The sequence below is a fragment of the Oncorhynchus gorbuscha genome, linkage group LG04 (genome assembly GCF_021184085.1).
Source record: "Oncorhynchus gorbuscha isolate QuinsamMale2020 ecotype Even-year linkage group LG04, OgorEven_v1.0, whole genome shotgun sequence".
Taxonomy (NCBI): domain Eukaryota; kingdom Metazoa; phylum Chordata; class Actinopteri; order Salmoniformes; family Salmonidae; genus Oncorhynchus; species Oncorhynchus gorbuscha.
In genome coordinates, this window is record NC_060176.1 from 67,884,288 (window position 1) to 67,896,813 (window position 12,526).

General features: G+C 41.1%; 1 protein-coding gene across 1 annotated transcript in view; it reads right to left on the reverse strand.

Annotated features, from left to right (window-relative positions):
* Nucleotides 1-204: 204 nt before the first annotated feature.
* The window catches only part of med27 (mediator complex subunit 27), a 92,097-nt gene continuing 79,775 nt past the window's right edge, over nt 205-12,526 (reverse strand). Inside the window, exons 5-8 of the mRNA XM_046347954.1 lie at nt 8,981-9,088; nt 5,041-5,082; nt 3,800-3,877; nt 205-1,405 (exon numbers count right to left, since the gene is read on the reverse strand). Of these exons, the coding sequence (XP_046203910.1) occupies nt 1,271-1,405; nt 3,800-3,877; nt 5,041-5,082; nt 8,981-9,088 (363 nt within the window). The 3' untranslated portion in view covers nt 205-1,270. The remainder of the gene's footprint in view (nt 1,406-3,799; nt 3,878-5,040; nt 5,083-8,980; nt 9,089-12,526) is intronic.

Here is a 12,526-nt window from a genome sequence, read left to right on the forward strand (position 1 = left end):
GTACGCTCTTTGAGAATGTGCAAAAGGATCCTTGATAACTGCTGTTCACAGTCACAAAGAGCCCCATGAATGATGAAATGCATGCGTAATGTCTAATCTGAAAATTGATGAACAACATTGAAGACTAGAGATATTCAAAATGTGTTGTGAATTGACAAGACCCTTTCCTCTAGAAGACTGAGATAAGATGACAGACGGCTACAATTAAAACAATTCTGTACTTTATTTAGACAATGGTTATAAAAAAAGACTATTTTGAAAATGTACAAAAAGGCAGGCGCCTAATTCTACAGATGTAGGATCTTCATTTGAGCCAGTTTGGTACAGCAAGAAAATAATCCTGCAGCAACAGGAAACTGAAATTATGTGGATTATAATTTATGGACATTTTATGTAGGGGTTGATACATTTTTTTGTAAGGGAAAATCAAGTCAAACTACTAAATGGAAATTACAAACTTTTAAAACCTCAAATAGACTACAAGTTAAACATTTCCTGCTTTGCAGGAAGTTCTCCTGCAATAGGGTGATAAAATTAAGATATTACATCTATACAAAATTAGCAATTCCCTTCGCTTGCCATCTAAATACATAAGGGTCATGACCTACTTTTTGAAGTTGACTTTTTAACAACCAAAAAATACTTTTCCCTCCACATATCCAGCATAGATCAAGAAATATTAAACCCAGCTCTTGTATAAAAGTGACCAATTACAACACAATGCCAAAAAACGGCACAAGGGGCATGAATATGTTCGCTCAGCCTTTGATGCAAAATAACTTATTTGGAGAGTTGTGTGGAACAGAAGAAAAGGTTGCCGCACAACCAGGGGACTGGAGTAGGAGCAACAATTCTCTAAGGCAAACATTTGGTCAGCTGTGTGAGATTAGGTTAAAGGTAGACTCATTAATATGACATCATCATATACAGCAGGGGAGGGGGGGACTTACAGACCTAAACAACATTCATGTCATGTTAATGATGGAAGAGTCAACGGTGGCAGTCTTGGCATTTTAATTTGGATGTTGACGTCTGTAAACTTGAATTCCCCCTACGTACTGAAGCCCTCTCTTCATCCCAGTCGGCTACCTGATGCCTATTCAAACAGGAAGTGGACTACCGGGCATGATAGTCTATATATCCCGGGGTTGTTGCTCTATATGCACAATGTAGACAGAGGTTGAAGAGAAGGTGAAGTCTTGCCATGCTCTCGTCTTATCAGATGAGTTGTTCAGAGCAGTTTCCAATGGAACCTGTCCCCACCGTTTCCTCATTGCCTGCACGTGTCGTGGAAGGCCTCCAGGGTACGAAAGTCTCTCCAGGTCGGGGGAAGTCCCTCTTGCAGAAACTTTCCACAGCGCTGACAAGGGGTCTGGAACAGCTTGATGTAGCTTCTTAGCCAGGTCTGCCGAGGAGAGTAGAAAAGGGACATTCAGGCTGGAGGACAGTGATATATTTGTCAGGAGGATTCACCAATAGACTGATTCTAGTAAAACATGACATTTTTAATCAAAACTCAATGATGGCCACTACAATGAGCATATGTGCTGACAATGGTGAGAGAGACCCAATGTGGGGGCCTGCGGTTGATCCACCTAGGGGGGTGAAATGGAGCCTCTCCTCCTGCTTGGGCTCCCCCCGCTTTCTCTCCCAGCCAGTCAGTGGGCTACAGCCAGCCACACCTCCTTCTCAGTCACACACCTGGCAGAACACATTCACCGGCACCATCAATCTAAAGGATTAAAACCCTGCTCCAAGATTCATCACCAGCCAGGGTAATGTTCACCACTGTCACTGGGAAGCGTGAGAAAAGACCCATTACAACAATCTCAGGTCAGCTCTGCAACCAGAAGACTACATACAGTTATGTGTAAGGAGAGAGAAATGTCTCTGGAATAGCAACTGAGAAACAGGTGCAGAAAACCCATATTTGTTTGACTGTTTTAGTAGCTATTTAAGACGGGACTTAGGCCAACTGTTCCATTCAACAGGATTGATTGCAGACATACAGTACCTTCAGAAAGTACTCACACCCTTTTACTTTTAGATCAGAGGACAGGACCGCCGAATGCTGAAGCGCGTAAAAATCGCCTGTCTTTGGTTGCAACACTCACTACCGAGGTCCAAACTACCTCTGGAAGCAACATCAGCACAATAACTTTGTACATTTAGCTTCCTATTTCTATGAATCTGTACATTTAGCTTCCTATCATGACCATCTACTTCTAAGAATCTGTACATTTAGTTTCCTATCATGACCATCTATTTTATATCAAACATTTTTTTGCACCTTTTTTCTCCCAATTTCGTGGTACCCAATTGGTAGTTACAGTCTTGTCCCATCGTTGCAACTCCCGTACAGAACTCGGGAGAGGCGAAGGTCGAGAGCCGTGCATCTTCCCGAAACACAACCCAACCAAGCCACACTGATTCTTGACACAACGCCCGCTTCACCCGGATCCCAGCCGCACCAATGTGTCGGAGGAAACACTGTACACCTGGCGACCGTGTCAGCCTGCATTACGCCCGGCCCGCCACAGGAGTCCCTAGTGCGCGATGGGACAAGAACATCCCTGCCAGCCAAACCCTCCCCTAATGACGTTGGGCCAATTGTGAGCAGTCCTATGGGTCTCCCGGTTGTGGCCGGCTGCGACAGAGCCTGGAGTCTTGCCCATCTTTTTTATCTGAATATTTACATATATTGAGAAATAATCACATACTTAAATGTAATATTGTATTTCACTGTTCTTAGGTCCTACTCTAGCACATCAGAGGTATCCTGCAAGTGTTGAAGTGATCTGTTTTAAACAGATCTGTTTGTAAAGTTTGTGCTAGCAATGAGTAAGTGATTGCCAAATCACTACAAGACAAACATGGAATCAATATGTATACAACTTAACCATATAAATACTATTTATAGTTCCTTGAAACGTCTCATTCATTCTAAGATTGTCTTCAAACGTATTGAGACAGTCTATAGATGCACCTTAAAGATGTCTTGACTTTTTAAGATGTCTTAAGACGTTTCAAAACATGGTGATGTCTGGGTATGTAGTGATCATGTCTTTCTGGACAGTGTCAAGCTGTAAATGAGGACAGGCCAGTAAAGGAGGTGCCCCACTGTTGGCCCTGAAGCCGAGCCGTTGAGCTGTCCGTTTTAAACCCCTCCCTAAAGGACGGCGGTGCTACCCAGCCACCACACCCTGGCCGGGTCAGATCAAAATAGTATCTCATTGATTTTCAGCACCGGAGAGGAGCGGCTAATCAATCTCCCTCACTTCAGCACTAAGAGCATGGATCTACAGAGTGGACAGTCGGGCTATTTAAAGACTAAAACATCAAAACACTAATATATAACCCCGCCCTGCACTCCGGGAAGCCAGGAGTAAGAACATCCGATGGTACCTGATACATCACACAATAACAATGACAAGTATTTTCTATGCTTCCTGAGGTACCTCCTGTATTGGACTCTATGTGGTGTCTGGCTACTAGCGTCAGTGAGAGATGGAAGCTTTGTCTGACTCAACCAGTAGTTATTCAGTAATAGCCTGACAATTTTCAACCCCCTCCTCCCCTTATAAAAAATTAGTCTCTGAGCTTTAAATCAAATGAGGTACTGTTACAGTAATGTGTGATAAGATGCCTGGACTGACTAGCAATGGAAGTGCAATCCATCAGCTATGTGTATGTACATGGTGAAGATATGGGACAAAAGACAGTGGATTATCAAGTAGAGGAGCTCAGACACAGGGTGGGAGAGGGTTATGTAGAGCGTTTGCTTTGTGAATGTGCTCACCATGAAGGACCGTACCACCACGTCGGGCATTTGTGGAAGTTGGTAGTGCAGCAGAGCAGTGGTGGCATGATCCGTAACCTTAAGAGAGAAAACGGGGCTTGTAAAAACCCATGAACATTTGCGAACATTCCAGATGTCTCTGCTAAACCTGAAACAATAAAATCACATTAAACCTGCCAGTTCATTTTCAATTCTATATGGTTTTATGAGCAAGCATTACATAACATAATCAATTCAAGCGGTCAAGTAAAACAAGATGTTTTCAAAGACAGAGTACTTATTACTCAACTTTTAAAATAACTAAAAGAGTTCTGGTAGACTACTGCACGGTTGTCATTGGAGCAATACTAATCATAGCGTATACTGTATCCATCTCTCACTCCTACACATTCACTTGGCAGTGACTGTTTTTTAAAATTCTTAATACTTTGATCAAAATCAAATATTCATCCCACATGTAATTATCTGCGGGCCATCTATTACGTAACTAAGTTCTTCTGTCGATGTAGCTAGTATTGTTTTATTCTGTGTCCAGTCAATATGTCCACTGCTATTACATTTTTACCATCTGGCAAACCATGAGGGACACGGCTATTAGCAGCACATGGCAGGAATATAGTACACTAAATGCACAGGGAAAACATATCAAAGCAGAAGGGGTGGCTTTTTCCTCAAAGAAGATGTAAGGATATGACTGGGCGGTTAACAAAGAGGCTTTTGTGACAAGTCAGACCTTGGCAGTGCAGTGACAGATGGGAGGGGAAGCTGAGAGGTGCCATCCTCCCTTTCTATCGCCTTCCCACGGTCTGTTTGACTTAGCAGTAGGATGAGATCAAGAAATAAACATACTGTGCTTTGAACAGCCAGGGGGCACAAGTGACAATGCTCTATGAAAAACACAATTGGGGGCTCTCTTTCTATTAATGCTGGCTCCATCCCAGTCGTTGGTGTGTGTGGCTTTCTGGCTGCCCATATGCTGCCATGGCGATGACTCCGCCTGATGAGATATGGTGAGGGAGGATGAGAGGGAAGTGAAGACGACTCATAACCCCCATATGCTCGCCAGAAATGAGTTTGAAATTAAATCAGACTGGAAACAGAGTACATTTTGGTATGACAGGGCTTGACAAGTGGGAGAGAACACCCAGCAACAGCTGGCCCAATGGGAGAGAGACAGAGGGTTGCACAGAGGGTTGTGCATTGTATCTCCGTTTGGAGTAAACATAGAGATAGGGTCTCACCTTCTGAAATACCTGATAGTTTGACTTTGACCAGATATCCAGCTGAGGAGAGAAAATGATATTATTCTCATATCTATGTAATCAATCGTACATTTTCACATCCACACACATCAATTTCTTCAGTTGTATACGATACAAATCACAGCAAGTGTTAATTTTGAGAATTTAGAACAATGAGATTGGAGTACACGTGTCGTCATCATCAAGACTGACCTCCCCCAAACTCAACTATGGACTTCGAAGCCAGTTCCACTGTATTTTTTCAATGTTCCCCTCTAATCAGGGACTGATTTAGACCCGCGACACCAGGTGTGTGCCATTCATTCATCAGGTAGAACAGAAAAGTTGTAAACGAGAACTTGTTACCAACTGGCCTACCTGGTTAAATAAAGGTGGGGGGAGAGTTAAATACCTCTGGACTACACCATCAACATTCACTTAAGTCTATAATTTTTGTAATACCATTCATTAACATTGTATTGATAATTTGATCAGGTCTATATTTTAAATTCAAATGGCTCCTCTCTTCTGGATCCCCTGCTGTCCTGTGACTTGCATGGTCCTTCGGTGAACTGGGAGAGAAGGGCAGGAGATTGTGCGAAGGTCATCCAAACAGTTTCAAAGGCGATAACAAATCAAAACACTACCCTGAAACTAATATCAAACAGGCCTGGTGTCAGCATTTATTAGAGAAATCGGATTCAATCCCCCTCTGTCCCTTTACCCACTACCGACACACAGAGACCCTTTGAAGGGAAAATAAGACAGGATCACAAATTACCCAAGAGATGCATTCGATAGTCTTTGAAGCCCTCCTTTGATAGTGCAGTTTTCCTTCTCCTTTTCCCTCTCTCTCTGTATGCTAGAAGGTTCAGCTTGCTGCTCCTGCTGCTTCGTACCGTATGATAATTAGTGGAGAAAACGGCAGAAATAGGGATGTTGGAGCCTGAGGGGCGGGGGTGCGAGACATCCTAAACAAAACCCTGGCTGCTGTTGTGTCTGTCGAACTCATCCTAGGTGGAGCTTTGGGAATGTCTGGACTTAAAAACATTTTCCATGGAGCACATTATCTCTATAAAGTACCCTGGGTAGTTGTGGCAGTTACATATACACTACCGTTCAAAAGTTTGGGGTCACTTAGAAATGTCCTTGTTTTTGAAAGAAAAGCATGCTTTTTGTCTATTAAAATAACACCAAATTGATCAGAAATACAGTGTAGACATTGTTAATGTTTTAAATGACTATTGTAGCTGGAATATCTATGGAATATCTACAGATGCCCATAATCAGCAACCATCACTTCTGCGTTCCAATGGCACGTTGTGTTATCTAATCCAAATTTATAATTTTAAAAGGCTAATTGATCATTATGAAAGTATTTTGTGATTATGTTACCACAGCTGAAAATTGTCGTACTGATTAAAGAATCAATAAAACTGGCCTTCTTTAGACTAGTTGTGTATCTGGAGCATCAGCATTTGTGGGTTCGATTTTACAGGCTCAAAATGACCAGAACAAAGGACTTTCTTCCTAAACTCATCAGTCAATTCTTTTTCTGAGAAATGAAGGCTATTCCATGTGAGAAATTGTTAAGAAACTGAAGATCTGGTACATTGCTGTCTGTGTACTACTGCTGTGTAAACTGGCTCTAACCACAATAGAAAGAGGAGTGGGAGGCCCCGGTGCACAACTGAGCAAGAGGACAAGTACATTAGAGTGTCTAGTTTGAGAAACAGACACCCCACAAGTCCTCAACTGGCAGCTTCATTACATAGTACCCACAAAACCTCAGTCTCAACATCAACAGTGAAGATACAACTCTGGGATGTTGGCCAGAGCTGCAAAGAAAAAGCCATATCTCAGACTGGCCAATAAAAATAAAAGATTAAGATGGGCAAATGCGGGTACTATTTAATGAAGCTGCCAGTTGAGGACTAGAAAATATTAATATTCATTAAATCACAAGTGCAACATAGGAAAACACAGTGTAGCCTTTTGTTAATCCACCTGTCGTCTCAGATTTAGCTTTACAGTGAAAGCAATACAAGCGTTTGTGTAAGTTTATCGATTGCTCGACAAAACGATAAGTACACCTAGCATCAGGTAACTTGGTCACGAAAATCAGAAAAGCAATCAAATTAATCGATTACCTTTGATGATCTTCGGATGTTTTCACTCACAAGACTCCCAGTTAGACAACAAATGTTCCTTTTGTTCCATAAATATTTTTTTTATATATCCAAATACCTCCGTTAGTTTGGGGCGTTATGCCCAGGAATCCACCGGAAAGAGCGGTCACGACAACGCAGACAAAAATTCCAAATTATATCCATACTGGTTCCAATCTGGTTGATAGCCCTTTCAAATGGGCCATAGGGATGCATAGGAACACAGGGGTTTCAAAATAAGATTCACTTCCTGATTGGATTTTTCTCAGGCTTTCGCTTGCAATATCAGTTCTGTTATACTCACAGACAATATTTTTACAGTTTTGGAACCTTTAGAGTGTTTTCTATCCTAATCTGTCAATTACATGCATATTCTAGCATCTGGTCCTGAGAAATAGGCCGTTTACTTTGGGAACGTTATTTTTCCAAACATAGAAATAGTGCCCCCTAGCTTTAAGAGGATAACTATGTCTACACTGTATTTCTGATCAATTTAGTGTTATTTTAATGGACAAAAAATGTGCTTTTCTTTCAAAAACAAGGACATTTCTAAGTGACACTACATTTTTGAACGGTAGTGTATGTGAGAGCTCGATTTGAACACTAAATCCATGCATGTGCTTGTGTGTGCGCACACATACACAGTTGAGTACATCAGACAGCATTGTTCTGGCAGGAGGTTCAGAAGTCTACCATTCATTGGAATAATTAATGGTGATCAAGGTTCTCTGTGGCTTTGATGGACTCCTAATATTGATGTCAGTTCAAAGAGTCCTCACTCTCTGGCTGAGTGAGGGTGAAACACCAACACAGAGCCACATTCAAAATTAATTAGGGATTAATGTTGAATCTGATAGAGTGGAAATCGTAGAGGAAAGCCAATGTCACATATTCTTTACAAGTTTTTCATGTGAGTGTGCAAGAGAGGAAGTGGTCACCTAAATTATTCAGCCGTGCCAACAGAAAACTGACAATGAGGAATGGAGGTCCAGATCCTGGATTGCATCGTCTTACGTTAGCAGCTGGAGACCATCAACCCCCTTGTATAAGAATTTTGGCTTAGATTAAATGTCAGGAATTGTGAAAAACTGAGTTTAAATGTATTTGGCTAAGGTGTATGTAAACTTCTGACTTCAACTGTAAATAATTTGGCCAATATCGCTTGTTTATTGATGGCGCTAGCAGGTTTCTCTCTCTCTTTTTCTACTCTCGGAAGTGAATGGGTCTCTCTAATCCGAACCGGCACAGGTCTGTCCTCGAGTACATTCAGAATTGGTCTCTCTTAAAAAAAAATTTTTTCATGGCTTTTAATTTTTTGATTTTACATATATATATATTTTTATACATTTGAGTTATTTATCAGACACTCTTATTCAGAGTGACTTAAAGGAGCATTTAGGGTTACGTGCCCTTGCTCAAGGGCACATCGACATGTTTTTTACCTAGTTGGCTCCGGGATGCATATTGGGTCATGTGGGAAAGCCACGGATCCATTTCAGAATGGATCAACATTTTTGGGACCTGTGAAGACCTTTCGACTGAAGTCTCCTGGGATGTGAACAGATAATATGCCTAGCATGACGTCTCTTGACCTGAGTGTAAAAGTAATACTTTTTGTAATGTAATACCTTATGTGAAGTAATACCTTATGTGAAGTAATACCGTATGCATATTTTTTCAATGGAGAGAGGGTCGCACCTCACCATCTCATGCAGTACAACCCAATCCAGCTGTTTGGGCACTAACCTCCCTTTTAACCCTGAACACAATACCTTGCCATCCTCAGAATACACATTCTCGTTGAATCCTCTCACGATGGTCCGGTCTATGAACAAGCTTCTCATCACCACGATGGCTTTCAGCACCTTCCCCAACGTCACCTAAAGGAAGAGACAGCAGAGATGAAAAGACAACGACAAATGAAGCCTTGTTCAATCATCTCCTAACCAACTGCCATGTCAAAAAATGTGCATAGACTTCTCTCCCCTTCTCTCTCCCCTTGAGGCGAAGGTTAACCTACAGTGCTCTCCACTGGATGGCCCAATAGGCTTATTGTACTTTCCAGTGAATTAACCTTGGAAAAGAGCAGACACCTCTTTTCATCTGACACACGCTTCACATACATAATTATGGAGTTGCAAAGTGTGCCCTGTTAGATATTGACCTTGATCTTTCAAGGCTGAGTAAAGCTTACAAAGGGCTTTGACTATCTCTGTGTAAGAGCAGGGGATAAGAAAGAAACAGCCGAAATTGACCTCTTTAGGTACCAGAGAGAGAGGGAGGGAGAGAGAGGGAAAGATGGAGAAAGAGGGAGAGAGAGGGAAAGATGGAGAAAGAGGGAGAGCGAGAAAGAGAGGAGGGAGAGAAAGGGTTAGAGGGGGAGCATGATAAGAGGGAGAAAAAACCTTGCTTCATTTGTCAAAGCTGTTCCAACAGCAGCAGCGTCCCTAAAACAAAACAGCGGTGCTTATCGGCTGCTCTACCCAGTCTGAATTATTCCTCCAAGTCAGCGCTCCGGCTCAGCTGGTGAATGGGAGCGAAGACGATCCCAGACTGACAGGGAGAGCACAATATTTGGGAGGGCTTTCAGGACTCCACTCAAACATGAGAAAGGGGGAGTGACTGAGAAAACCTTTGTTTAAACAAGCCAGTTGGATTCAATGGCAGACTTAGCAGAACAACTTTGCATGAACTGAGCAACAGTTCATTCAAAGTTGTTTCAAAAGAAAAGAAAGATGTTTCAAAAGATGTTGCATGTTATAAAATATACTAAGTAGGCCTACACATTTTGAAATTCATTTTTCAATAAATTAAAGATCTAAATAATCAGAGGCAGTCTTTTTTACGAATGTTACCAGCCATTTACCTCGGCATTAGGCTGGCTATATGTACAAAACAACTATTTTCATTAATATAGTATAGTGTTCACAACTAAATTGTCTTCATCAGGCTTCCCCAAGCTGAAAAGATTGTGTTGACATTGTTTGAGTCTGTGAAAGCCTTATGGTAGGCTTACATGGTAACATGTTAATTACACAGTAATAAGCTAACCAATTAAATAATTAAACAGTTTCACGGGTACAATTTAGTACCAGATACAGTAGTTACCAATTGTGTTGAACTCTAACATATCAATTTGTTGCCAGATAATTTCCTGTTAACATCATACAAACATTGTGGAAGCAGTAGCGTAAAACGAAGTGCCCCCGAGACATCTGCAATGGTCATTTCAGATGGCTCATTAAATCGTTTCTTATTAAATATTCGACCAGTTGGATGTTTTTCTAGCTCTAAATACAATGGAAACTGATCAGTGTTTCAGTTCAGTGGATTAGTAAACTCTAAGCTATGAGAGAAAATGGTCATCTTACTGTGCTCGGTATTTGAATTTCTGCAGTGAGGAAAACACTTCAAAAGCATTTGACTTGATGGATTGTTTTGCACACCAAAATAAAAAACAAAAGGATACGTATTAAGTCCGGTGACAGAGAATCTAACAACCCTCCATGCATAAATGAATAAATCCATTAATGGAGAAAATATCACCATTGAAAATAATTTGTTTCTCCACAGAAGACGGCCTAAGAGGCTTCTGTAAAAGGCTGGTCACTTCCACAGCTCTTATAACCAGCTAATTGGAGAGGTGATCAGCAAACAAATTTCAAGGAGCGCCTGAACCCATCAAGTGCACTTGCAGTGTAGAAAGGAGAGAAACATACTCCTGTTAAGTGTTAGCACAGATTAGTAAAAGACAGTGATGGTTCCAAAACAGTTCAAGTCTAACTAGGTAAATGCAGTATTTATGCAGTATGATGAGAGGAGGAAAGTCTTGCTGCATGGCCAGTCAAAGTAGGATAAACTGTAGATCAACCCAGAACCACTACTCAGAGTACACACACGTCTCTCAAAAAGTCCTGACAAATCAAAATACATTTTGAAACAATTGAATACTGCAGACCTGGAAGGCCCCTTTAAGTTCAATGTAGGAGCGTGGACTAGAAAATCCTCTGACGTGATTAAACATGTCTAGAAAAAGCAGGAGCATCCATTCATATTTCATGAGGGTTCCCTCAGCAACACACATTTTCCAGTCTTTAGCGGTTGGGCTGTGTCAGGGCGGCTCTAAGGCTGTCAAACTCTCCGGCGGCCTGCTCGCTACTTGCCAAGACAGGTGCTCAAAGGGAGAATACATTACTGACGACAGGCCTTTTATAAAGGCAGGGCCCTGGCTCTCTGCTCTACCCTGGCCAGGCCCAGGACATGAGGCTCAAGTACACATGGACCGAATGACTGAGTACTGACTTCTCCCATGTCTGACAAACAGTCACCAACCGCCCTTCAGCTACATTAAATCCAAATCAATCCTCCATTTTAAGAGCCTTTCTGTAGTTTTAGTAGCCTTTTCAGTATTTATAAATTATTCTGCAAGAAAGTTTGTAATGGACAACAAATCAATCATCATCATTACATGAACAATTCACACTGAATCAAAGTTGTCAGAAGTTCATGTACCTCACAAGTCAATATGGAGTCTAGAAAAACATTTATTTGCAAACAGCTAAAATTACAGTTGACTAGAGGATGAAGAACCTGGCATGCTTCTACACCTGCATTGCTTGCGGTTTGGGGTTTTAGGCTGGGTTTCTGTACAGCACTTTGAGATCAGCTGATGTAAGAAGGGCTTTATAAATACATTTGATTTGATATACAGTGCATTCAAAAAGTATTCAGACTCCTTCCCCTTCTCCACATTTTGTTATGTTAAAGCCTTATTCTAAAATGGATTAAATTACTTTTTCCCCCCTAATCTATCTACACACAATAACCAATAATGACAAAGCAAAAACAGGTTTAGACATTTTTGCAAATATATTTAAAATAAATAACAGAAATACCTTATTTACATACAGTACCAGTCAAAAGTTTGGACACATACTCATTCCAGTTTTTTTTCTTCTTTTTTCTACAATAGTGAAGACATCAAAACTATGAAATAACACATACATCTGGTAGTAAACAGAAAAAAAGTGTTAAACAATTTCAAGAACTATAAAACTTTCTTCAAGTGCAGTTGCAAAAACCATCAAGCGCTATGGTGAAAATGGCTCTCATGAGGACCGCCACAATAAAGGAAAACCCAGAGTTGCCTCTGCTGCAGACAATAATGTTATTAGCTACAGACGATAATGTTATTAGAGTTAACTGCACTTCAGATAGCAGCCCAAATAAAATGTTTCAAAGAGTTCAAGTAACAGACACGTTAACATCAACTGATCAGAGGAGACCTTCATGGTCTGTTAGCTGCAAAGAAACCACTA